The 27,259-nt window shown below is 40.1% G+C and overlaps 1 protein-coding gene and 1 non-coding gene across 7 annotated transcripts in view; both read right to left on the bottom strand.

Moving 5' to 3' along the window:
* Positions 1 to 27,259, bottom strand: part of TMEM131L (transmembrane 131 like) — an 81,498-nt gene that overhangs the window by 38,181 nt on the left and 16,058 nt on the right. For 5 of the 6 annotated variants that reach the window (XM_063136251.1, XM_063136250.1, XM_063136249.1 and 2 more), the window contains 5 exons: positions 9,606 to 9,674; positions 8,211 to 8,334; positions 6,580 to 6,696; positions 4,021 to 4,131; positions 349 to 426 (listed from right to left, as the gene is read on the bottom strand). In XM_063136251.1, coding sequence (XP_062992321.1) covers positions 349 to 426; positions 4,021 to 4,131; positions 6,580 to 6,696; positions 8,211 to 8,334; positions 9,606 to 9,674 — 499 coding nt within the window. The remainder of the gene's footprint in view (positions 1 to 348; positions 427 to 4,020; positions 4,132 to 6,579; positions 6,697 to 8,210; positions 8,335 to 9,605; positions 9,675 to 27,259) is intronic. The other variant, XM_063136252.1, reaches the window with a different exon arrangement.
* Positions 1,061 to 1,193, bottom strand: LOC134405217 (small nucleolar RNA SNORA66). The gene has a single exon (XR_010025944.1). It is a non-coding gene; the product is annotated as a small nucleolar RNA SNORA66 (small nucleolar RNA).

Here is a 27,259-nt window from a genome sequence, read left to right as displayed (position 1 = left end):
ATATCAATTTTGCTGCGTGGTTTTATCCTGGTTGTGCTTTTTATATTGTATTTTGTATTTGTGTTTTTAACTTGTTGGTTGTTTTATGATGGTTTTAATTTTTGTGAACCGCCCAGAGAGCTTCGGCTATTGGGCGGTATAAAAATGTAATAAATAAATAAATAAATAAATAAGAGAGAGAGAGAGAGAGAGAGATCTAGAAGCCCCACAAGAACTAGTCAGGGCTACCTAAAGTCCACAATTGAGACCCACTCAACTTAGCTCAGTTGGGTAATGTGTGCGGCTGGTACATAAATATTACTGAATAGTCTTTAAATGTAAATTTAACAACAAATGAATAAATCATACCTTAAAATGTTGATACAATTTGTTATGTAAACTGCATTGAAGACGAACTTTTAAGTGACTGACATTTCTAGTTTCTGCCTGAAAAAAGAACAAACACAACCAACAAGTAATTGAAAAAATAGAAATAGAAATATAGATGAAAATAGGAATTGAAACTAATATTTTATTTTGTACAATGGTATGTGCCTGGGAACACTGGGTCAATGAAGAACATCGAACTAGAATCAGGAACTCTCCTACACACACACAAGTGAGGAATCTAATTGAGACACCCTAGAGCTACTACCGAGTAGAGATGTCCTCCAGGAAATACTGCAATATATGTATACATTTTGAGGGTATACTTTCATCTTGGGAAAATTTCTACACCAAAATTTGCCAACTTAAAATTTAAAAAGTATATTTAATTTTGAGAACTTTTAAAAAAAGTTTTCTTTAACCTATCCTTTAATACTTTCTGGATTTTTTTTTTTCAAGTGTGGATCTTAATTTTTCTTATCAAACTACATTTTGCAGGTACAAGTTATACCAAGGGTCAAAACATATCCCAATAATTGGTTTTGTTACAATAAAAATACCGGAGAAGGACCAGGACTCTCACATGAACAATCAAAATGAAAGGTCACTTTAAAACTCAACGTAACATGAACCACAGTAATAACTCAGAAACTCACATCTGTAGTGCAAACAAAAAGGGACTGAGCGGCTTTTATGTTGTCATGGTAAAGAATAAACAGCCTTAGCATTATGATTAAGGCCAAATGCTTCTGCTACCACATTTAATTTAGCAAACCTGTTCCCCTTGCTTCTGCCACATCACGCAGAGCCAGTGATCGAGTTTGCAATACTTTAAAGCATTTTTTAAAAAACCAATATTAACAACTAATAATACTAAACAGCTAAATAAATATACAACTATCCTTTTTTCTGTTTACAAAAATATTTGCAACCAAAACAAAGTGGGGCAAACAAGTGCTGTTGTCTTCCTCCCCCACTTTTTATTTATTTATTTATTTATTGCTTATCAGGACCAGAACGAACACGATGTTTGTCTAGAAGAAAGATTCATAAGCAGCCCACAGCTCCAGTTTATCAAAACAAAAACTTTTCCCACTTGCAAACTGGGAAGCTCAAACCTCAGCATGCTAGCCCTTACGTTTTATCCTTTCACATATGAAAGGATATCCAACTCCTTGGCTGCATATTTCAAGCTAATTTTACTTTGTCTGAAGTTCCTAACAACACTGATATAAAACTGAGTTTTTATCAAACATTAGACTACTATAATGCCTTTTATGTGAGGCTGCCTTTGCACCTGCTCAGTGGAGCACCTAGCGATACACACATTGCATCTGTATTAAAAGAACTGCACTAGTTGCCAATTAGCTACCGAATCATGTTCAAGGTTTTGTTGCTGGTATTGAAAGTCCTAAACAATTCAGGACCAAGATATCTAGTCAATCATCTTCTCCTATATTATTTTATTATTTATTTATTGCATTTCTATACCGCCCAATAGCTGAAGCTCTCTGGGCAGATTACAAAATTATCAAACATTATATCTGTCACAATGACCCTTTGAGACCTTCCATGACCAACGGTGTGCCATGAAGTAATGGCATACTCTCACATGGCCAGTCCAACAGGTGAAACCTGTGGACTGCTTTAGATGCCTATTTGAAGAAAGAACCCTTAACTCAGGTTTCCCTGACTTATCATCACACTGCCCTGCTTTAGTGTTTTGGTAATGCTTTTAATGTATTTATTATTGTTTTTACCTTGATTTTTATTTTGAATTTTATGTATTTTTATGTAAACTGCTTAGCGGTGTAACACAGAGCATGCTTCTTTTAACCATATATTTTGCAATGTCCAATAGTTGCCTCTTTTTGGGAGAGGGATATTATATGGATAAACTTCATTTTGGAACATACTTCAATATTTACTGATGTACATGTCCTTTTAAATGATCTACCTGCTTCCTGAAAGTTAATGCAAGGTCAGCACAAATAGATTCACCTTACCCTTTTGACAGCTAAAGACTTTTGTAAACCACCCAGAGAGCTTTGGCTATTGGATGGTATAGAATGCAATATTACAACATTGGAAGGCAACATGCTCACTTCCTATAATGAAAAGGATCAAAGATCTTACATGCTTTCAACATTTGAATGGGTGGTGTATATATGCCACCTGAGAATAGGTATGGTCAAGAAATCCATTTTTCCTTTTGATATTTAGCTGCTTGTAACGTTTTCTGTAGAGAAGCTGGAACACACTCTTTAAAACCACCTGCTTGCATCATCACAGATTTTTCTAGTTTCCAGGCCTTTAAGGTCAGAGCTGAATTGCTATCAAGATTAGACTGGTTGATTTCTGCTCGGCTGTAGTAAGAGCTTTTCACTCCCCTCTCCCCTCCTGGAATCTGAGGAAGTTATCCAGCCTAACTGATTGATCAAGGAGGCTCACTTCACACTGGTGATAGCTGGATTGTCTATCTGGGCTCCCAAAGACAGATGACAAGCCGTTCTCCCAGAGCCACAAAAGTCCTCCACCTGGTCATGTGCAGGAGTGAGACCAAAAGACAAAGCCTGTGCATTTGGTTTTTACAGATGTTTCTTGGTTCAGAAGCTGACAGGATAGCACACAGAAACACACTCTCTTCCAAGAAGCGGGTGGGTGGGGGGGAGCTAGGCTTGCTTCCCATTGGAAACAAAACCTATCTCACCTTTCAGGTGCTGATATCACCCGGCTGAGCAAAACAGTTTCAAGGTGAAACTGTAAATTACTGCCCTGCGTGAAAAGGCCTGTTTACTTAACCATGAAGCTGGTGGGTGAGCCAAACTACACAGGTCTCTAACAGCACATAGGAATGCTATGAAGTCTATTTTTTGCTCACTAACCAACTCACTACAGACAGCTCAGATCATTACTGGATTCCCTAATAACAACTCAAAGTTAAGGTTACAGTGCTCATTTTCACTCAATAGCTTGCCTCAGAATATCTTCAAGATGGCCTAATATTTCAGGGCCATGCTAGATGTAGCAGATCTCTGTGTTGAAATCTGTATTCGCTCCAATCATATAGAAAGCGGAAACTATTCAGGACAAACTCAGATGGCTTAATATAGATGAAGTAGGGAAAGACAGGTAAATCAGGGAGCTGGGTCACAACCAAAAAGTGACTTGCTGTGGCAGAGTCAGGACGCATACAGTGGGAGTGATAAGAGTAAGGAATCTAATACTAGCATATTCCCATTAATGATAGAGGTTTTACTGTAATTATGTAGACCATGTAGAGCAAGTTGTGTAGTTCAGCAAATCAGAAGTGTCTAGCACTGAATGAGCTAACCAAGTTCAGATACTCCAAATCTAAAGTCTTCACGCACACAATCTATCTCCTTGGCACTAGGGGACTATGGTTCAATCCAGAAATAACTGCATCAATACATGACACATTGATTTAAACACTGTGAGATAAAGATGATTACAATTAACTCAGAGTAAGTGCAACAAAAACCATGTATATACTACACCTGAAGTTATAGTGGTTAACCATTAATATTTTGCTTAGCATTATACAGGGAGCTGAGGTACAGGGTTGCTTTTTAAACAAGAAAACATATATGTTCACTAAACATAACTTAATATTTATTTAAAAGTATACTATACCAGTGCTTGTGAGATCTGTATACTGTTGATATGTGGAAGCAGTAAATAAGTATTCGCTAACTGCTTTCTAGACTCTTCTGAAATGGTCCTTGAAGTTCCCGCTCCAAAGACCTGGTCCAAAACAGCATATGATATTATTTCCAAACAATTCTAACAAAAATTGAATGCCATGTTACGGCACTAAAATAGCTAGTAGATATCAACAAAAGCAGAATATTAAAATTATTCAGTACTATCGCTAAACCAGATGTTCATATAGAAACATTTTCAGTGTGCCAGGGCAATCAAAAATGTTTGCAGCCTTTTGTGCCTGTTCACTGCTGCTTCAGCAACTTAAAAATAATAATTAAAAATTGGCAATTCTTTTCGACAAGCTGATCACAGCCAGTTAGGGATGACAGTCAGTGCGAGAATGTGAAAATGTCCTGCAGTCAATCATATTTAGCCATCACAAAACTGATTCAGAGCACGGAAAATGCTTTCTGCCATTTCTCTGAACGAACAAATACTTCTGCTCTATTTGTAGTCAGCCCCTGAAAAATGTTGAAAGGAGTGCTGAACTTATTCAGAGTATGCATTATGAACAGAATGCACAGAGCACAGCTGGATTATCGCCGATGTATCACTATGTCATACACGTCACTCCTGAAGGAGGGAAAAACATTTAACCACCATATCTCATCCGTATCTACCTAGGGGAAAATATCTGGGGAAAATAAATGTGAGAGTAAATATACATTAGGTCTTTTATGCATCAAACAGAAAACAAAAAGCTTATTAAAAGGAACAGAGGACTTTCAAAATGAAATTTGGGTTTGAAGTCTAAAGATAGATTGCTGAGAAAAGACAAATATATTCACATTTATTTCTGCTATATAGATGGTTATATATTATCCTGGGACAGTAGCTTTCTAGATGAGATCCCTGAAGTAGAAAATAGATCCTTTCTGTAGTTCCTGCTCAGGTAGTCCCTTAGGGCTACTTAGAAATCAGTTTACGCTGAAGGGAAGAGAGCAAAGACAGAACAAAATGATCAACGTCCCAGAAATCCATTAGCCCACTCACCAAGCATTATAGCTCCTTCCCTTTCCAGCAAATGCTACTGACCCATATGACCATCGCAAAAAAGTCCTCCACTGAGTTCTTATAAATATGGAGGACTTGAGAGGAAAGAAAATAAAGGAAGATAAAATATCACTCCTGACTGCTTTTCTGTCTTTTTAACAGAAGCCAAGCTAACCACTTTCCTTTCTTGACATAAGCTAGACTACAAACTGTTTGGTTCCTAAAACATTTGAAGAGAAACAAAGGACGGAAGGTATCAACAATGTTTTCATATGATGCATATGGGGTGATTGTGCAAGTTGTCGATTGACCACTTTGGCTTGTTTTAGACACTTGAGTAGATGCTATTTTAAAATTTTCATTTACACTTTTTGCAATATTTAAAACACTCCTCCTTGTAAGTCTCTTTAGTTTTAAATATAGATGGGACCAAATCCACTCCAATAAGAAATTCTCCACTGAAAACCCTTTTGAAATGAATGCAACCATTCTTCAAACTGCCTCTAAATCCCAAACTAGTACACATAGCACCAACATTTGGAAGCAGTTCCACACCACCAGGAAAACAAAAGATACAATAAAGTGAACCAATGGTCTGGTTTGCATTTAACGCTAACACATGGTTTATTTAAACCATGGTTTGTTGTCCTACCCAGGGTTTGTTTGGCAGACAATCGAACAAACCATAGTTTGTTTTCTCACTCACCAGGTCGTTTGTTTTCCTCCTCCTTTGCCTACTCCCTCACTGTATTCTAAATGCCTTTGTGACACTGCAGTACTAGCATATAAAGAGGCTGGGGTTTCTTTTTTGTTTGTTTTTACTGCACTTGCCTGCTGACTTTATAGTCTGGCGAAACAACTCATGAACAACCCATGATTCCAGGTTCATATGTAACGACAAGCCAAGGTTTAAGCAATCCATACTTCTCAAACCAACAACAAACCATGGGTTCTCTTCATGGGTTGTTAATAGTTAAACATCTATAGTTCTGGGTTTAAACATGGCAATCCACAATACAACAAACATGTAACTCCCACCCAAGATGCATACAGCCAGCTCCATCTGTTATTATTTTGCAGAGGGTTTTAAAAACAGATCTGGTTTTGTTGCCTTTTAACGGAAACGTTTTTATTATATATGCTGCTTTTGCCATTTAAAACATTTAAATTTAAGTTAAAATGTAATATCCCCCTAAAGTCTCAGTTTATAAAAGCCTCTTTGAAAAGTATGTGCAGACTCCTGACCTCAACTACCAGAGGGAGAAGTAACTCACTTGTTCCTTCTCCAGCATAAATGTAAAAAATCCCTAAAGGCAGTAGAGACCAGAAGGACAGACATCTTTACCCTTCAGTCCCCTGTACATCATAATGCACTCTACAAGTCTTATTTACTCATTACTGAGAACCATTGGCCGAGTTTCCTATTTTTGCCCACTATGACATTATTTGAAAACAAATATCTTCTAAATCTCAAGCTGGTGAATAATAAATTACCTGATATGAAAATACTCCATGAGATGAGGTATTTATAAATAATGAACTTTCAAAACTGCCTTCTTCTATTGGAAGAAACAATACTCTGAAATAAATTTTCCCCTTTGCTGGAATCACCTACAGATAAAATAAAATGTCTGGTGTTCAATAACCTGAAATTGCAATAACTTTATTACAGACTTATAAATTGAAAGGGGTCACCACCCACTCCTTGCCCCACTACCCTAAACCTAGTCCCCATGCACTCCTTTGCACCTCCCCTCCATGTAGCCTGGAGACCAACATGCAACAGCTATCAGCAGCACTGTGCTGAGTTTTTAGGGCACAGAGCAAAACGTGTTTGCTCTTTCTTCCTCAAAGAACCATAGCAGAGACAGCGTCTGGGTTCAGACACAACACTAAACCATGTGTTAGCACTGCATGCCCTATCAGCCATTAGCCTCAGACGCATATGCTCCCTCCCCTTCTAAGCTACAATTAGAGGCTTCCAATCATGGTTAGCAGTGATCCATGATCCAAAAAGTTAAAGCAATGGTCATTATTACAAGAAATCTACTGCAGTTCACCTTTAGAAGAAATATGCAAGACATTACATTCAAGATTACAAATACACTTGAGTTTTGCGGTTCTACAATATGCACAGTACATACTATACCACAATTTTGAACTTGTGTTTATTTCAGAGTGGAATAAAATGTAAGTTTGATAAAAGACACTCTTCCTTTGAGAGATGCAGACTGCCTGTGTATTCTCTCTTCACAGATAATGTTTTGTACTCTTCTTACTTGCCTATTTTTAAATATTAACTAATACTAATGGTAGAAATTAAGGCTGGGCCAAAATGCAGAATGCACTCTCCTCCTTTTCTAGTGATATTTTAGGCCTTTTTTCTATTTTTTTCTAAAATATCTCTGCAGATGTTCTGCAGAGAAAAGGCCTGCCCCCTAACTCAATCCCCATACCAAATATTCAGTTGTTGTTGGTACTCCAAAGTGCCTCTCTTTGCATACCTGATTGAATGCAACCTCAGTGCCTTTGCTTTGTTTGCAAAATGTTTGTATCCATGGCTCAGTGGTAGAGCACATGCTTTGCATGCAGAAGGTCCAAAGTTCAATCTCCGGCATTTCCAGGTAGGCTGGAAAAACTCCTGCCTGAAACACTGGGGGTTAGATGGCCCCATGGTCTAACTCAGTGTAAGACAACTCTGTATGCTCCTATGTTCAAAACTGGTCTTCTTTCTAAAACGTGACACTGTCATGTAGATGAATCTGGTGAAATCCATGACAGTATTACTGTTATGAGGGTGGGGAGGAAACAAAGCTAATTTTCAGACAAGACAAATGGAACTGAAGCTGCAGCCAACTGGGGTGGGAAAAGGCGCAAACTGGTGTGAGACAGGGAAACTTTTGTGCATCTTTTAGGAGAGTCTGAAAGCCATTTTTCCCCACTGAAAATATACATGGGAGAACATTCAGCTCAGACCTAATAGAAATACACTGTAACTTCAAGAACAAACTGATGGCTGGGAAAGTAGGGAAGAGGGACCAATTAACTAAAGATTCAGGCCAACAAAAGCATGAAACTCTGGCATTCTGCCACAGCATAGTTTCCAAAAGTACATCAGCACTCACCCTGCTATGAACAGGAGACACATGAAAATGTCTAGTAGCTGTAAACACTGAATTCACTATAACATCTCTATCCCTACTAGGATTGTATGCATACAGCATTTTAGCTTTAGGCAGTCCCAGTAACCTAGGAGAAACAAGAGGAAGGAAGTATTACAGCAATGAAAAAAGCAGATCATACTTTTCACTCAATACGCAACAAATAAGTGTTGAAACACCACGAAATTATATCATACAGCACTTAATTTAGCTCCAATAGAATTGAAATTAAAGGTAACTTTGGCATCGTTCAGATACAGAATCAAACCATGGTTTGGCATGACATGAGCAAGCCTCAGGCAACCTTATTAGTTACACTGATGCATCTGTATAGTTAGAATAAACAGTGACCTGGTTCAGACATAACACTACACCAAGGATGGGGAAACATGGGCCTGTGGATTGAATTCAGCCTGCTAGGCTACCCCATCCAGCCTGCAGAAGCTTTAGGCAAGGCCCCACCGCCTTTCTGAAGCCACAGCTCTCCTGGGGTTGGGGAGAGCAAAGCCAGCTCAGGATTCTGCCAGCACCTCAAAGAACCATCTGAGTTCATTTTGCTCCTCCCTCACCTTCCCTTATTGAGGAAGGGAAAGGAAGACCAAAGCTGGCCACACATTTAGCCAGCACCTGAAGGAACAACTTCTCCAGATGCTGGCTGAGTCCCTTCTCAGTGCAAAAAGGGGCATGGAGCGATCACACTGTATAAGGAGACAGGGAAAGGGCCAGATGATGTCAGGGAAATGGGCCCACCCCCTGATGTCATCTGGCCCCCAGGAGGCAATCCAGTTCTCCACCCCTGCACTACCCCATAGGCTTAGTGCTACATAAGTAAGCCTCAGATTCACACACTGCCCCACCTTTCTCTCCTTCTCCAGCACAGCTGCAAGGAGGAGACTGGAAACAGCAGCTTCCTAATTTAACTCAACCAGAGTTTATTACATCACCTCTGAAACAAGCCCAACTGTGGTTAGGTAAAATTATGGTCTACTAAAACAAGTCGAGATATTATTTTTCAGATCTTGTTTTGCTTCAGTAAGCCATAGTTTAAAGTATCTAGAGTTGGGCCTAGTTCAGACGTGATGCAACACACTGGTTGGTTTAAACCAGGAAGCGGATCCTGTACCAGGGAAGAGGAGCACATGAATCTCAGGATTGGCCAGGCTTATTCCCATAATGCAAGATAATGGTTTAGGGTTGTTACCGGGCCAGGAAACAGTATGTGCTCTCAAGGAACAAGGCAGGGAAAAAGGGGGATGTATGCAATGATCAGTATGAAAAGACAACAAGCTCTCTCTGAGAAATAATTTGTCCTGATAGTTTTTCATTTTCTTCTATTCTGGAAGTATACAACATACTCACTGCATTCCAAAATGAAGAATTGAAGGCTGAAATTGGAGGAGCCTCCCGTTAGGCATTTTTGCAGAGAAGCTGAAAAAGAACAGAATACTAATCTTAGAAACCTTCAGAACAAAAGTTGAGATAGTAAAAATTCATGTCATATATAAAAAAAAATTATTCACATTGTATTCAAACTGATAGCTTATACAAATTCTTGAATCCAAGAATATTTCACCATATTCTATCCAAATTTATTTCACAAGAGCTCAGTTCATATGTAGCTCTATGCTAAAATACCTAATATAAGCTTTATTTAAAAAATAATATCGTGTTGGGAATGAGAAGGAAGCACTGAAAGAATTCAAAATTAATGATTTTTCAAAAACTATTATTCATTATAGAAGCTTTACTCTAAAATATTATGAATACAGAGATATAGGACCACCCAGGTGCAAGTCTACAAAAAAGAATCTACTCATGTACAGCTGTACACAAATTGGTCTCTATGTATCCAGAACCCTGATAGCACAGGATTCTGGATCGGATGGAGTACTACTTGCACACAGTATATGAGTTAGACTCCCTTCTCATAAGTTCACACTATACCCACAAACACTTGGGAAATCCCATGGCATGCATGCATTGAGAGTGTGACCATGCAGAAAAGCTGTGCTCCCACTCACATGTAGTGGGAAATGGGCTTAAGGCTAATATGTTTAGGCAAATCAAACACATAAAATATAACAAGTAAATGGGGGGACGGGGGCAGGGGGGGACCCAAGTTGTCATCAGTAAAATACTATTACCGATATGTGCCTCATGACACATAACACATTTATTTTTACAAAACTGTATCTGGTTTTCACAAACAAACTTTTTGAAGTAATCTCCATTCCTCTTACCATTCAATTCTTGGCTTTCAAACAAATAATCCTAAAATAAATTCTAAACAGAAAAGCAGAAAGCACTATTTTCGCAACTTTTACAGAAAATAGACAAGAAAATGTTCATTGCGGAAAAGTTTCCCTATCATCAGTTGCCAAAACACAACACCGTGCCTTATGATGACTATTGACAATCATAGTGAAGATTGTTTGGAATCAGAAAGCACTGGCAGCCTTCCTTAGGTTAACAAGAATTGAACTTGGAAAATTCTCCTGAAGGGTAAATTGTTCTAAAGAGTTGTGAAGTGTGTCTCAACAACTAGCTGGAACAACAGATACCCTGTGGATTTTGTTTGTTTGTTTTCAAAGAAAAGGAAATATAGCTGCAGGAGCCCCACGCTTTGGATTGAGGCTGTGGCATTGGGGAGAGGGTGAACCCTCCTACTCACACTCTTTTCCTGATGCAAATTGGCTTTTAGCATCTATAACTTGGATTCTAAAATTTAATCCAGGCTTCGGCAGAAAAGAGGACCTCAAAAAAATCAGAAGACTCACAATGCTGAATAAACTCAAAATGGTACAGCCAGGAATTTAAGGGACTATCAAAGCAAAGACACGGAGGATTTTGAAACTTGGAGGTTTTAAATTTTACAGCACCTTCCACATACAACACTATAAAGCTTCTAAGTATGTAATTTTAAAGTAGAACAGCCAGTTTATCACCCTTTTCCTCTCAAGAAACAGAGTAGTACTTGGGAAGCAAAAGATCGAAGTATAAGACGACAGATGGATGTTCAACATTTTGCCTGTGAAAAAATAGTCAAAGCATATTATCTGGTCTACTAACTTGTTATTTAGTGGGTGACTGTGCTTTGGGAACTTATCAGTAATAAAAATAGTAATTTATAAAGCAGCTCAAAGGATTGTTGCTAGAGGTGGGCTCTTAAATGAGGATAATTTTGTTTTTTTTATTATAGTTGTTTTAGATTAGAATACTTGGGGGAAAAGGAAGGGGCACATCAATTATGTGACTATGTATCAAAATACCTTATTAAAATATCCATTAGTTCTATGTGCTTATCCAATACCCATACAATGCTGATAGAAGTGCACCTGTGAGTCTTTGCGGTTTCACATAATTGATATTTTCTAAATATTCTACCCTATTACACATTTTCATATGTCTTAAGCGCATAAGAACATAAGAGGAGCCATGTTGGATCAGGCCAAGGGTCCATCTAGTCCAGCACTCTGTTCACAGTGACAACCAGCTATTGACAAAGGAACTGCAAACAGGAGATGATGCAGCAGCACCCTCCCGCCCATGTTCCCCAGCAACTGATGTATATAGGCTTACTGCCTTCAACAATGGAGGTAGTAGCCATTGATAGATTTCTCCTACAGGAATTTATCCAACCACCTTTCAAAGCCATCCAAATTTATGGTTATCCTCACATCATGTGGTTGTGAATTCCATAGTTTAACTATGTGCTGTGTGAAGAAGTACTCCCTTTTATCTGTCCTGAATCTCCCACCAATCAGCTTCATGGGATGACCCCAGGTTCTAGTATTATGGGAGAGGGAGATAAATGTCTCCATATCCACATTCTCTACACCATGCATAATTTTGTTCACATCTATCATGACTCCCCTTACCTTCCTTTTCTCCAAGCTAACCAAACCCAGATGTTGTAACCTTCCCTCATAAGAGACCTCTCCAGCCCCTTGATCATTTTAGTTGCCTTTTCCTGCACTTTTTCCAGCTCTACAAATTTATTATTTTTGTGCATTTTACCCTCTTCTACTATTCAAAGCTATATTCTTAATAAGAATTATTACAAAAGAGACTAGACCTGCAATCCTATATGTACATATCTAGGAGTAAGACCCACTGAACTCAATGGAGCTTACTTCTGAGTACTTCTATAGGGTTGTAATGCAAGACTGTGACACTACAAAGACTTTCCTGACAGTAAGCTCCACTGAATATTGTGAGGCTTGCTTCTGAGTAAACATGCACAGAACTCTGCATCTTTTATAAAATAGTTTTTCAATGATACACTTGCTGTAATAAGTAGGCCTCCTTAAAAAAGAAGTTCTGTGGTGTAACACATTATTTGTTTTCCAAAATATCAATAAATAAAGTCTTTTTTAAAAAAAGTATGAGCAGCAGCAAACATACTTGTCAGCTTATTTTTATCTTCACTGGATAAATCTTTCTTGCCAAGTTCTCAGAGGTTTTAGATTTCAGGTAAAGAAAGTAAACTTTTTTCCTGTAATAATACAAGGCCTTCACTCTAAAACTTTATACAGGAGCCTGGACCTAGTTTGAATCGCAACAGGCACACTGCCAAACGCAGTGCATGTTACTGAGTGCCTGAGTTTGCAGTTTTCTCCCATGTATGCGTTTACATAAGGTCTGTTCCACACACATTCACAAGACTATATCTTCATTTGGAGCAGCTTCTCAGTACAGCAGCCTATATCTGCATTGATTTCAATGGATACAAAAAAGAGAAACACATTGCACTGCAATATTCCATTTCTGCTGTTGCTGTAAATTTACTGCTACTACTCCTTCCTTGTCAGAAAGGAAGAATTAACATCAACAATCTGCATGATGCAACCTCTCTCATCTTTCTAAAGTCTTCATAATTAACCTTGTAGGGTGTTTTTTAAAGAAACACCAACAAACATAAAAGGTAATTTAGGAGTTACTTGTCCAGATTAAGAGAAATGGACCAGAGACCCACTCCTTCTTCCCTTACATTTCATGGCAGACCCATCTGTTTCACATCTATCAGCTCTGGTAATGGACTATTGTAGCTGGACAAGCAATGAACATGCACTATTTAATTTATGGTTCTCGTAGACCTGAAACAAAATCTTTTTGCCATAAAATAGCCTGTACAGATAAACAGGCAAAGAGACACAAATCAAACACTAGGGGGAGACTAGAAGTATTTTCTGAGATGTGGAAGGGTGCAAAAGAGGCCACTTTCCCCAGAATGGAAGCAATAGGTTCAGACTATCTGATGGTAGCTAAAGAGCTGCTTTTTTGGACTCAGCTGAGCTCCCACACACATTACAGAACAGCAGCTGCCCAACATTCCTACACCCTCCTGGCTCCAAGCATGCTTTGCTGCTGTGTCCCAGGATTCCTTCCCAGATCCTGCCTGCCTCTCTCCTTATCAAGTCTGATACAAAGGTGCCTGTACAGGTTTCTCTGCGTGCCTGATGATGGGTCTGGAAGTGAGAGAGGGAGACAGACAGGGAAAGTCAACCTGCAGCAGCACAGCCCAAGGGTGAGCAGCTGAGACTGCAGCTACCAATCTGGCCCGGTTTGGCAGGGTTTTGGAATCAAAGAACCATATTTTTTTCTTCTCAGAAGACCCATCCACCCCTTTTCCACTGCTGGGAACCATTGTTGCTGCTTTGAGGAAGGCAAGTGTGGTTTTTTGGGGTTTTTTTTAAAAAAAGAAATCATATGTATGCACATCAGAATTGGTGCCTACAGAAATATGTTTCATCCAAAAACTCAAACAAGCTAGACAAGGCAGAGAGGATGACATTAGCAAGGTTTCACCCACACAGATAACTTGTTTCATTCATGGGAGAGAGAAAAGATAGTGATAAAGCCAATGTCAAGGAAGTGTGTATAGAATTTTTTAAAATTGTAACCAACAAGCACTTGGTTGGGAGGAAAAAAACAAACAACAGGGCAATACAGGAATGCAACACTTTGGAAGAACGTTACCTAGATTCTCCATTAAAAATAAGTGAATAAATAGTGCCAAGTGATGAACAACAAAGCTAGTGTGGTAGCACCCACTGTAGGAGCTCTAAACCCTTACAACATAAACACACACACACACACACTTTCCTAGCTAACAATATTACCATTACAATGAACATAAAGCCAAAGGTAAGATGAAGCAAATCAGAACCAGGTGAGACAAATGGCCATTGGGTTGGTTCCAGAGTAAAGTAGTAGCAATTGACCCATTGAAGTCAATGTGAAACATTAATCATGACTAACTTAAGTCTCATTGATTTGAAGGGAAACCAAGTGTGACTTACTTAGTCAGAATCCAATCCAATGGCTTGAATCAAGACTGGGCATACGTGAACAGAAGCAACCCTTCCATGGACAGGACCAAGATCCAGTAGGGCATCTCACTATCAAAGGGGGGGAAGGATTTTTTTGTGTGTATTCTCCCCTTCCCATGCAGCAGGACCCCCTTTCCTCTAGAGCAGATTTTCAGAGGCATCAGAAAGATGGGCTTGTTGAAAGTCATCTCTCCCAACCCAACCTTCCACTGTCAGCAGGAGCAAATTCAAGAGCCCATTAACAAGGTATGTTACTGGTTGTATATGAGGGTTGATAATATGATGGGCCTTAAGGCTCACTTTGTTCAAATTAAATATTTTCAGTAGTCTGTAATTGGGCAACTTTGTCTATAAATTCAAAAAACAAAGCTTTGATATTTCACTTTCATGTATGCGTGTTTTGTGGAGTAATCCGTGTACACACAGAAGTTAGCTCATCTTTTAACAGAAACTGAGAGGCTGAAAGGAAATACAATCTAGTTGCAAAAATGCAAAGCAATAGGAAGTTAAAAAAAACCCTCTTGCATTACAAAAACCCTCTTGCATCATTACATCCGACTACATATTCCTTGTTTATCTACTAATGCAAATCTAATTTCCATCTTCACAGAAGTAACTGAAACTATTAGCAATACAATGTTTTAAGGGGTCTGGTATTTTTGTCAATTTAAAGAGATATTCTGTACCCCTCAGTTTTTTCTTAAATGAAATAATACTGACTTGGGAAACACCAAAGTATAGCTTTGTAGTGACAGATTATAATGGCTCATGTGAAGCTTTCCAAAAAAAGCCCATCTAGCAAAAGTTCAGGAGGAGCGCAGGATCACCTCTACTGCTCGTCCCACTCTGCACTGAATGGCCGTAAGCCTCAGAGCTCAGAGACTTATGGCCACCCCAATAGTATTGTGCCCTAAAATGCAATAAAAATATAAGAATTAGACAATTTTTAAAATTAAAAACAGCACCCAACCCACCAGATCCCTTACAGGTTAAAGACCTTCTTAAATAAAGCAGTTTTTGTCTGCTGGCAGAAAGACATCAAAGGTTTAGCCTACTTTGGGAGAGAGTTCCATAGCCTGGGAATGGCCACAGAAAAGCCCGTCCCTCAGGTCACCAACAGACATGGCTTTGAAGGCAGTGGTCTTGAAAGGAGGGCCTCTCCAGAAGAGCTTAGGAAATATATTTTTTTACATTTCATTTCCATGTGACCTCATTGTTTAACTTTTTTTCTTCTTTTCTGCTCTGTACACATGTATATATACACATGCCAACTGAGGAGAACACTTCACCCACATGATCAAAAAGACTCTAAACCACTATGCCATACCAAACATGTTAGTCTTTAAGGTGCCACAACTGAATAAAAGTCAAATCTTTATTACATCCTCATGAATATATATTGCCAGCTTGCATGTCCTAGAAAGAGGAAAGACTAATTATTCTCATGATGCAATAATACCTATTTTAGCATAAAATGAAATCAGCCAACCAATTTCATGCCAAGTAGTGGAGATGAAGGCCACAATTTTCTAGCACCTCCTAGTGCAGTAAATAGTTTGCAAAGCATATTTCATATCATTCAGCACTCACTTTCATGGTGTACTAAAGAGAGGGAAAAGTATAATAAATAACTGCTAATAAAAGAAACAAAAACATTTATTTAGCATTCCTCCAACCTATTCAAGGTACAGCTGAGATTGTTTATGCTTACAACAATCTTACTGGAAATATTCTAAAGATGCACGTAAATAATAATAAAACCTATTGACTGAGCAAGTATGTAATATTTAAATAACATTATTGTTAGCACAGGACCCATAGTGTAGAAATCAGATCATTCTTATTCAACTTGTGAGATATGCATTTCAACATCTTAAGTAATCATCCTCAAGACAAATTCATCCACGACAATGTTTCTACTACTAAATCAAGCTGAAACACCTCAAATATTTATGCTAATCCCTATGTTAAAAAAGAAAATATCTTTAAACTTATCACCTGAAACATACATATTGCTGAGAGGTCACACAAACACAGAGAAATAGCAGTTATTTCTTGCTCCTAAGCCTGATATTCTATTATCAAAGTGATATGATATGACACAGCATTATTTTTCACTGCTGGCTCTGATCTTAAATTTTTGATAAATGTGATGGACCAGTTTGGACAATCAAATCTCAGGTTAATAAACCAAGATATGCACATGCAGCCACTTTGCTCCAGTTTCACTCCTCACTTCGTGTGAGCACCAAGGAAGCCACCGTTAGCCGCAGCTTCCCGTTACAGCCAAACCAGAATATCATTACTGTTTTCCAAACAAACCAGAATATTAAGCCCTGGTTTTAGTTGGCTTCCATATTTTGTCTTGTTTGGAAACCATCAATCAAAGTTCCTAGTTCAGATGTAATGGGAATCTCTAATTTCCTGAGGCTTTCCAGCTTGTTCACTCACTCACGCAAAGGAAGGAGGGAAATGGCTGTGCACAGGTACACAAAACTCATGCATATCTTGGCTTATGTGACTATCTGAATGCAGCTAGTGACACACAGCATTCTGCAAACAGATGTCAGGAACCAGTCCTGTTAGATGGTATGTTTAGTTCCAAGGAAATTATTTACAGTCCTGGTTGAATTTTGTGCAGCGAAGTCTGGTAAAAATCTATCCAAACTATGAAGAAAGACACAAGAGAGATCCAAGCTATTAGCATGTCCAAGCCCAGGACTGGCAAAAAAACACCCCTTTTTGTGCCAAATAGCACCCTCCCACTGTGGTGCCTACCTGCTTCTCTCTCAAGTTAGACAAGTGTCCAAATACACAAGTGTACTATTAAAATAATTTGTTTATGCTGTGTGTCATTTCCATTAGTGTGATACATTCAAAATCAATTGCGCACACTCAAATGATACCATTTTACAGAGTAGATACACAAGGCCTTTAAAAAAATCTTAATGACAATACAGAAAAAAACTAAAATAACTCATCTAGGCTACTAACTGCCACCTGACAACACACTTATTTTGAACTTTGTAAAAAGTGCAGTACTGGTAAGTTCCCAAGAGTTAATTTTCAAATTTACTAATTGTTGCAACAACTATGATTTACATATGGCATGGAAGGTTCAGACTATACCAGCAAACTCAGAATGGTTGCAGAAATTAAAGAATACATCTTGCAACTCTAACACCTTATCAAATACAAGTAGTTCATGTGTGTTCGCTGACAACTGTGGAATTGTGTTGGACTATATAAATATTGTTGAATTTTATTTAACCTAATTACTGTGCAAATAAGGAAACTTTAGGGTAAGTGTGACATAGATGTATTCGCCTTGGAAGCGGAGAATAATTTTCTACTTCATGTGTGCTTTCCTCTTCTATGTCATTGCAGTGTTACATTTTAAATCAACATAAGCAAAGAAAGAACTGTAAGCGAGAGAAATAAACAAGAAGCAAATAAGAAATCGTTCACCTAGTTTAAAGCATAGATCTGCTCCCTAGTGATCTCTGTGTGTCAGTATACTAGTACACTTTGGATATTATGGTGTGCGTGCGTTTTAAAGTTTGAGGGAACTCAAAACTTATAAGTGACTCTCACAACCACCTCTTCCAGATGGCAGTGGCTTATTGGGAGCAGATTATATCAGCACTCTTAACTCTTCTGCTGGGTGCTGTAGCATTCCAGGCACAATTTAAGTTACTAGTTTTAAATCACACAGCTCTAAAAAGAAAGTCAACTTTTAAAAAAATTGAACAGATAGGATTAATTTGAAGAGTACATTTTCCTGTCAAGAACAGTTTCTATCCCTGACTGCCTTACTATAGCCTTCCCCAAGCTGGTGCCCACAATATGTTGGCCAACACATCTGGAGGGAAGGCTACCCAAACCAAAACCACAAGTGTGTGTGCTAGATACTTTCAAGAAGTAATTGTTATGAAGACTGGAGCGCATTAGTAGCTTTAACATTTATATTGGTTTCTCAAGTTTGTTTGTTGATTTCTTGATGTCGTGCCCTCTTCAAAATCTATTTTTATCACATTTGTATACTGTCCTTTCTCAAAGTAGCTCAGGGTGGCAAATGTGGGGTTCTTATTCCATTTCATCACCTCTACCATGTTGTGGCCTAGAAAAGGCTGGGAGAGGGGAGTTTATTTAGTGCCACCCAGTGGGCCTTTGTATCTGAGCTGGAACTGAAATGCAGATCTCCCCATTCAAAGACATTATCTGTTGAACTAGATCTGTCATACTCATATAAGCCTCATTAGGTATGTCCTTGTAACTACAGTATCTCAGAGCTATTTATTTACACCAGGGGGCAAAGCACACATTAATCTAACGAAAAAAGAAAGTAAGTACACTGGACTCAATCTTAATCAGGACTCTATTGTGCAGATAAGAGTATTTTATAACTCTCCCCCGCCCCCCCCCAAAAAAAAATTCAGTCCCGAATAATATAGTATTGCCAAATAATGATCTATTAAAGCAAATGAATCACTATTTGGCAATAAATGGCAGGCGTAGGGTCCCCAATCCAGATTGGGACTGCAGCAGGGGAGAAGGATTAAAGCCCCATTCCCATGCTAGGGTTACAATCTAGATCAGGTTCCTTGTATTTACTGTAGAGTAAAGAAAGAAAGAAGAATGTAGACACTAGCTATGTTTCTAATGTACCGTTTGCTTTGGGTGTATGTCTCTCCTTGAATACAATGTGATTTGAAAATTCCTATGTTAAGAAACCCCAGGATATCCTTAGAATGTATTGTTAATAAGCTTAGCAGTAATGCCATCCTCTTTGCCAGAGTTCTTCTGGTTGACAGTGCTGAAGTTTATTATATATTAATATATTTATTGAAAATAAATTTACTGAAAATAAATATAAGCTTTTAAGAAAGACAGAATAATCAATTATACAAGAATATTCCTTTTTTTAAAAAAAGAAAAATATACGTTTTTTCCAAACACTATTGAACATGTAGGTAAAAAAAGAGAGAGCGAAAGAGAGGATACAAGCCTTAAACAACAGGAGAAAAGAAAGATACTCAATGTGGAAACACTGCAACAGAAATCGGACTGGCACTGAAGAAAAGCAGTTAACAGCAACAAAGCTTGTAAGCTACGGGTCAAGGAGCTGGTCAAGTAGAGGCCCTTCAATTCCATTCTCTCAATACTTGCCAGGAACAAAGCTTTGAAAGCGACAAAACAGCAATGTACAGCAATGTACCGTGGAAAAGCCTTTCAACACACAACTAGTCCCTCTCAAGGTGGCACATTTTTGCAAAAAACAAAACAAAAACACACACACCAAAAGCTACTCCATGCATTAGATAACCTTTACCTCTTAAGTGTTAGATCTGACTTGGTCTACTGCCAAAGTGAGAAGAAACCTCACTTTTGCAGTTTCCTCAAACGCAATAGGTGGCTTAAAACAATTGAAGTTGTAACCTTATTTATCTTACTTGCTCTTCCCATTAATTTCACTTTAGCGATTTCATCCCTACAATACCCTTTTTCTTTAGAACTATTATAGCCAGCACGTTCATCATAGATATTATTGCTAAAATGTTAACGATGTGCTTTTTTGTCTTCCTTTCCCCAAAATGGAGAGCTTGTTAATCACAATGATTGGGTTCAGATGTAATGCACTCTGATGAAACTCAAGGATAAGATCTAAATGTTTCTCATTACTTCTGGAGACAGGAAAATAAGTCAACTCCGAATAATGGTTTCTGTTTCTGGATTTCCCCCACTAAGCACAGTTTATCTGAGTTCCAATATAGGGCTCATCTGCACCAAGTAGATATTCCACTATGAAAGTGGTATGAAAGTGGTATGTAAAAGGCAGGAGCCACACTACTGCTTTATAGCGGTATTGAAGTGCACTGACAACTGTTGGGGCCCATTGACACATACCATATACTGCTTTCATACCGCTTTCACAGTGCTTGGTGTAGATGTGTCAATGGGTCCCAACAGTTGTCAGTGCACTTCATTACCACAACGAAGCAGTAGTGTGGCTTCTGCAGTGCACTTCACTATTACTATAAAGCAGTAGCATGGCTCCTGCCTTTTATATACTACATTCTGGCATGTATAACCGAGACCTGGGTGGGTGAGCAGGGAGGAGTTAGTCTCTCCCGGCTATGCCCACCGGGGTACCTGGTTCAGCATCAGGATAGACCTGAGGGCCGGGGAGGGGGGGTTGCTGTGGTCTATAGGAATTCTATCTCCCTCTGCAGGCTCCCTGTCCATGTGACTACTGGTCTGGAGTGTTTGCACCTTGTGTTGGGTCAGCGGGACAGATTAGGGATTCTGTTGGTGTACCGCCCACCCTGCTGCTCAACAGACTCCCTAGGTGAGCTGACGGAGGTGGTCTCGGCTGCAATGCTGAGATCCCCCAGACTGTTGGTTCCGGGGGATGTCAACATTCATGCCGAGGGTGCCTTATCCGGGGCGGCTCAGGATTTCATGGTCTCCATGACAACCATGGGACTGTCCCAACATGTCATCGGCCTAACACATGTAGCGGGGCACACTCTTGACCTGGTTTTCACAACTGGACATGGAGATGGTGATCTGGAAGTGGGGGACCTTACATCAGTCCCTTTGTCATGGTCGGATCACTGCTTGCTGAGGTTTAGACTTACAGCAGCTTTTCCCCTCTGCAAGGGTGGGGGACCTATTAAGATGGTCCGCCCCCGGAGACTAATGGATCCGGATGGTTTCCAAAGGGCTCTGGGGAGTTTTCCGGCTGATAGGGCTGGCTCTCCTGTCGAAACCCTGGTTGATCTGTGGAATGCAGAAATGACCCGGGCAGTTGACAGGATTGCTCCCGAGCGCCCTCTCCTAAGTAGAGCTCGTACGGCTCCGTGGTATACCCCAGAGCTGAGAGCGATGAAACAAAATAGGAGAAGGCTTGAGGGCAGGTGGAGACGAACTCCTAGTGGATGCAATCAAATATTGGTAAGTGCCTATAGTAAGGCATATTCAGGGGCACTGAGGGCAGCAAAAAAACAATATTTTGCTGCCACTATTAAATCTTCAATTTGCCGCCCAGCAGAGCTTTTTAGAGTTGTCTAGGGGCTATTACATGCTGGCCCCAAGGACATGGTAGAATCATCTGAGGCCCGCTGTAATGAATTTGCCAGGCACTTCCAGAATAAAATCTTTTGCATCCGCCAGGACTTAGACTCCAGTGTTATAGCAGGTGAATCTGGTGAGGTGTCCAGAGTACAGTCTTGTCCTGTAATCTTGGATGAGTTTCAGTTGGTACAGCTCGAGGATGTTGACAAGGTGCTTGGACAGGTCCGCGCAACCACCTCTGCTCTGGATCCTTGCCCCTCTTGGCTAATAAAAGCTAGTAGGGATGGAACAGCCGGCTGGGCCAAGGAGGTGATTAATGCCTCTCTACGAGAGGGAGTGTCCCAGACCGTCTGAAAGAGGCGGTAGTGAGACCACTCCTGAAGAAAACTTCCTTGGACCCGGAAAATCTTACTAATTACAGGCCGGTAGCAAATGTTCCATTCCTGGGCAAGGTCCTTGAGCGGGTGGTGGCGGGACAGCTCCAGACACTTTTGGATGAGACTGATTATCTGGATCCATTTCAGTCGGGTTTCAGGCCTGGTTTTGGCACGGAAACAGCCTTGGTCGCCCTGTATGATGACCTATGTCGGGAGAAAGACAGGGGGAGTGTAACTCTGTTGATTCTCCTTGATCTCTCAGCGGCTTTCGATACCATCGACCATGGTATCCTTCTGGAACGTCTGGCTGAGCTGGGAGTGGGGGGCACTGCATTGCAGTGGTTCCACTCCTACTTAGCAGGACGGCTCCAGAAGGTGGTGCTTGGGGGACATTGCTCGGCCCCGTGGACTCTTCGGTATGGGGTTCCACAGGGGTCGGTCTTGTCCCCCATGCTGTTTAACATGTACATGAAACCGTTGGGTGTGGTCATCCGGAGTTTTGGAGTGCGCTGTCATCAGTATGCTGATGACACGCAGCTCTACTGCTCCTTTTCAACTTCATCAGGTGTGGCTGTGGATGTGCTGAACCGGTGCTTGGCTGCGACAATGGACTGGATGAGGGCTAATAAACTGAAGCTCAATCCAGACAAGACTGAGATGCTGCTGGTGGGTGGTTCCTCTGATCGGATGGGGGGTGTTCAACCGGTTCTGGATGGGGTTGCAATCCCCCTGAAGGAGCAGGTTCGTAGCTTGGGGGTTCTCCTAGAACCATCTTTGTCACTTGAGGCACACGTGGCCTCGGTGGCACGGAGTGCCTTCTACCAACTTCAGTTGGTGGCCCAGCTACGCCCCTATCTGGACAGGGATAACCTAGCTTCAGTTGTCCATACTTTGGTAACTTCCAAATTAGATTACTGCAACGCCCTCTACATGGGGCAGCCTTTGAAGACGGTTCGGAAACTGCAGCTTGTGCAAAATGCGGCGGCCAGATTGATAGCTGGAACAGGAAGATTTGAGCATATAACACCGATTCTGGCCCGCTTGCATTGGCTGCCTATATGTTTCCGAGCCCAATTCAAGGTGCTGGTTTTAACCTATAAAGCCCTACATGGCTTGGGACCACACTACCTGATGGAACGCCTCTCCCAACATGAACCTACCCATACACTGCGTTCAACATCTAAGGTCCTCCTCCGAGTGCCTACTCCGAGGGAAGCTCGGAGGATGGCAACAAGGGAGAGGGCCTTCTCAGTGGTTGCCCCCCGACTGTGGAATGATCTTCCCGATAAGGCTCGCCTGGCGCCAACGTTGTTATCTTTTCGGCGCCAGGTCAAGACCTTTCTCTTCTCCCAGGCATTTTAACAGCATTTAATAACGTTAAGTTTGTTTTAATGGACCCCAGAATTGTTGTTTTAAATGGATACTGTTGTTGTTTTTATACTGTTTTTATGTTTTTTAAAAAAATTGGTATACTTTTAATGTTTACTATTTTTAATTGTTGTAAACCGCCCAGAGAGCTTCGGCTGGGGGGCGGTATATAAATGTAATAAAATAAAATAAATAAATAAATACATTCATACCACTTTCATAATGGAATATCCTGTTTGGTGTAGATGAGCCCATAGTGACAAATGGTGCTAAGACTAATCACAGTTAAATCAATGCACAGTTCGTCTAGGTTTGGACAGAATGACAAACCGTAATTAGTTGAACACAGAAGCAAAAGCTTCCCATTTCCTCCTCACAGCCACACTGGAGAAATATAGGGGTGGGGAGCTCACAAGGTTTGTTCACAAAATACCAAACCATAGTTTAGCATTGTGTTTGAATGCAGCCAGTGAGACCTTCTTATCTTAAAACACATTATCCGAATCAAAATAATTCTGCCCCACTTCCTTACTCCATCCCATTCCAGTAAAAGTGCCTGCATTTATTTCATAAAGCACTCAAAGGACGTTTTTCTTAAACATTATTTTGAAGATAAAGCTCTATTAAACACAAAAATAACAGTCAAGAAAATAACAGAGAGAGAAATTAGCAATAAAAAGGTGGCATTTCTGAATCGGCAACAGTTCAGGATAGGGATTTGGGATTATTCTGACACTTGGCTACCCTTCCATGAATACCCAGACAAAGCAACTATCACTGTATATAAACTTAAAAGACTAGGCTCTGTCTTTTGTCCAGAAATGCTATTTTCTTCCTCTTCCATTAGGATAACCTTTAAAAATAACCCAGATAATTATTTGAAGCTATTTAATCTTCCTGCTACATTGGATAAAATGTGTTAATACTACCAACAAAATTGATGCTTAATGTTAATTGCCTGCTGCACTATTTCAACGTTTAAAATGCAACAATAAAAGAATCACCGTATCTATTTTACCAAAAGAAGGAAAGTTTATGGAACAATATTTATGGAATATTGTTCCATAAATATATCAAGAAGAGGCACAGTAGCATAGGTTAAATCTTATGAGCCTATCTAGTTTGGGCAATGGTCAACAGTGATGTGGGTCCAAAACAACTGGAGGACACCATGTTAGCACGGCTGCCATACATAGTTAGGGGGTAAGTTTAACTAATTTCCTCCACCCTATTTTCTTTTCTCCACTCTGACACTCTCAGTGTTTTGTGACTCCTGGAGAACAACGAAAATACTAATTCCTCATTAGTCTCCCCACATCTTTTTTTTTTATTAAGAAAAGAAGTATTTCTAGATAGTCAGGCACTCCTCTGAGCATTCAGAATCCATTACCTTGTCTCTGGATAGCACATTTTGCTGCAAAAATTATAGGCACAGGACTACTAAGTTTGGTATTAGAAAGAATGTGGGCCCTACAACATAATATTGCAGACTATTCCCAAGTATGTTCATTTTGTTTCATCCAGGTACAATTTCTACCCCATCCCCTGACACTCACACACACCTTTTCCTTTCCAAAATCCCATATCCAGCCTAACTCTTTGTCAGATCTCTCCCAACCCCTCCTCCTGACCTCCTTTTCTCCCCCACAAGCACTTACCCCCAGCCTCAAAAGCCCCTCCTCAGATACAGCAGTCCCCCTCTTTCATCCTTCCTCAATATAGGATGTCCAGATTTCTGGCTTTTACACATATCCCAATCTGATGTAACAATGTCTTTCCCCCACACCACTTTTAACCCCGATAAACCTGAATCCCCTCCAAGCCTCTTTTTGTAAATTAAACACTGCCCTATGTTCCTGGCAAGCCACAGCATGCATCCATTTTCAAAATCAGAGTTATAATGGTTACAACACACAATGCTCCCTCTCCCAAGGAAATCTACTCCAGATATCCCTTCCTTCTCTGCAATAGCTCCCCTTCACAATCCAGTCAGCTGTTGTTATCTTTCGTTTCATAATCAGTCTCCAGAGATCAAACAAAAGAGAGTTAGTCTTTTCTTCCCTCATTTCTGCTGTGGAAGCAGGGAATATGGGAGACAAGCCAGTTGCAAGTACTGCTAGGTGATGGAGAAAGGCAGCAGAGGTAGGGATGCAGAGAAAAGGAAGCAGCCACTGAACTGAGAAAAATAAAAGGAAGATTTGAAACTGTTCTCTGCCTTCTCAGCCAGTCAGTCAATGCATAACCCAAGCATTCCTGTTGTTCTTTACAAAAGATCTACCTACATCTAGAATGAAGGGGCAGGGACCTGTTAACTGGGAGGTATTGAAGGAATATATTTCAGGCTGAGAGAGGGAGACTTGGTTCACAAAGGTTCTTTAGCATTTGCTACTGAATTCCAGGAGGAGGTGGTGCTGAGGGAAGGAAGCAAAGGAAACTGCATGGGGGGAAAAGCTTTGCAGATTGCGGAGGACTGCAACACAATACTGAACAGCACCACAGGGAGATTGAAAGGGATGCAGTTAGCCCTCCCCCAACCCACCAATCAGATAGGAGGGGAATGGGAAGAAACCCCTGCAGAAAAAACCAAACTGATATGCTCACCTCCCCAATCCAGAATTCAAAAAGTAGCACAACAGTGTTATTCTCAAGACAGAAACATTGACTGGGTTCAGACAACACGATAACCCACACTCAAAGGTTATGGGTGAGTGTGGTTTGTTGTTGAAATGTGGGTTATTGGGTTGTCTCAACCCAGCCACACTAACAAACCATGGTTTGTTAACCACAAACAACCTATGAAGAGAACCCATGGATTGTTGTTGGGTTGTGAACTGTGGGTTGTTCATGATGAGCATCAGCCTAGGCTAAAGACTGAATCCAAAATTGAAACAGATCACTTCAGAGTAATTTCGGCTTTGTCTGAGGTGAAGCAATGATTCTACAAAGTGGCCCAGCCTAGTCATTCTGATCCTGAAGCCTCAGGATTCAGTTCAGAGACACAGACATCTCATACAAAGGCAAAATTGTTTCATTTTCCAAACAACATCTCCAGGAAAGGAAAATGCCGACCAGGAAGAGGATACTTTTGTGAATGGCAGCTCTAGCTTTCAACCAGACAATAACTTTATCAGGGCTCTCCTTTATTTCAGCTAGTCACAGTGTTTTGGGAAGAGTTGCAGAAGAAACTTATCAGTTGGCATCAATTGAGCAGAAGAGAAACACCTCAAACTGTTTTTCATTCATCATAACTCCCTAACTCCTGTAACTTTCATCCTTTATCCTTCTGAAATTTATCAGATTACTTAACTAGGGTTATATCTACAATGTATACTGTTTTCATACAAATTGCCTCCAAAACAGGAAAACAAATCCCTTCCCCACCAAATTTGCACAGAACTCCCCCTGGACAAAACCATCTGTCTGATATTCATCCACTCAGAAGCCTTGGATTTCTGAAGAATACAGGCGTAAAGAATGCCAAACAATTTTGCATTTATTTTCTTCTCAACAAAGTTTTAATTTTTTTTAAAAAAAAATCACTAAAAGATCTTGTGACTTTTTTCCCCAATAGAGAATGCTGGAAACTGCACAATGTGCTGTGCAAAATTTTACAAAATCTGACAGCTTTGCAAACAATGCCACAATTCTGGCTCTCCTATTGTGGATTTCATGTAACTGGAGCTTCTTGAGATACCATAATGTATTTGTGGTTCACCAACTACCAAGAGTGTATGCTGCAAAAGAACCATTCAAAAGAATAGCATCTCATCCGGAACCTACAATATGCATTCACCAGTATTTGCGCTATGTCTGCATGTCCTGAGCTCTGCAATATTACTGAGACAGTATTATTGAGAAC

This window comes from Elgaria multicarinata, chromosome 10, assembly GCF_023053635.1.
Source record: "Elgaria multicarinata webbii isolate HBS135686 ecotype San Diego chromosome 10, rElgMul1.1.pri, whole genome shotgun sequence".
In the NCBI taxonomy this organism is placed as follows: Eukaryota; Metazoa; Chordata; class Lepidosauria; order Squamata; family Anguidae; genus Elgaria; species Elgaria multicarinata.
This window is presented reverse-complemented; position numbering and strand designations above follow the sequence as displayed.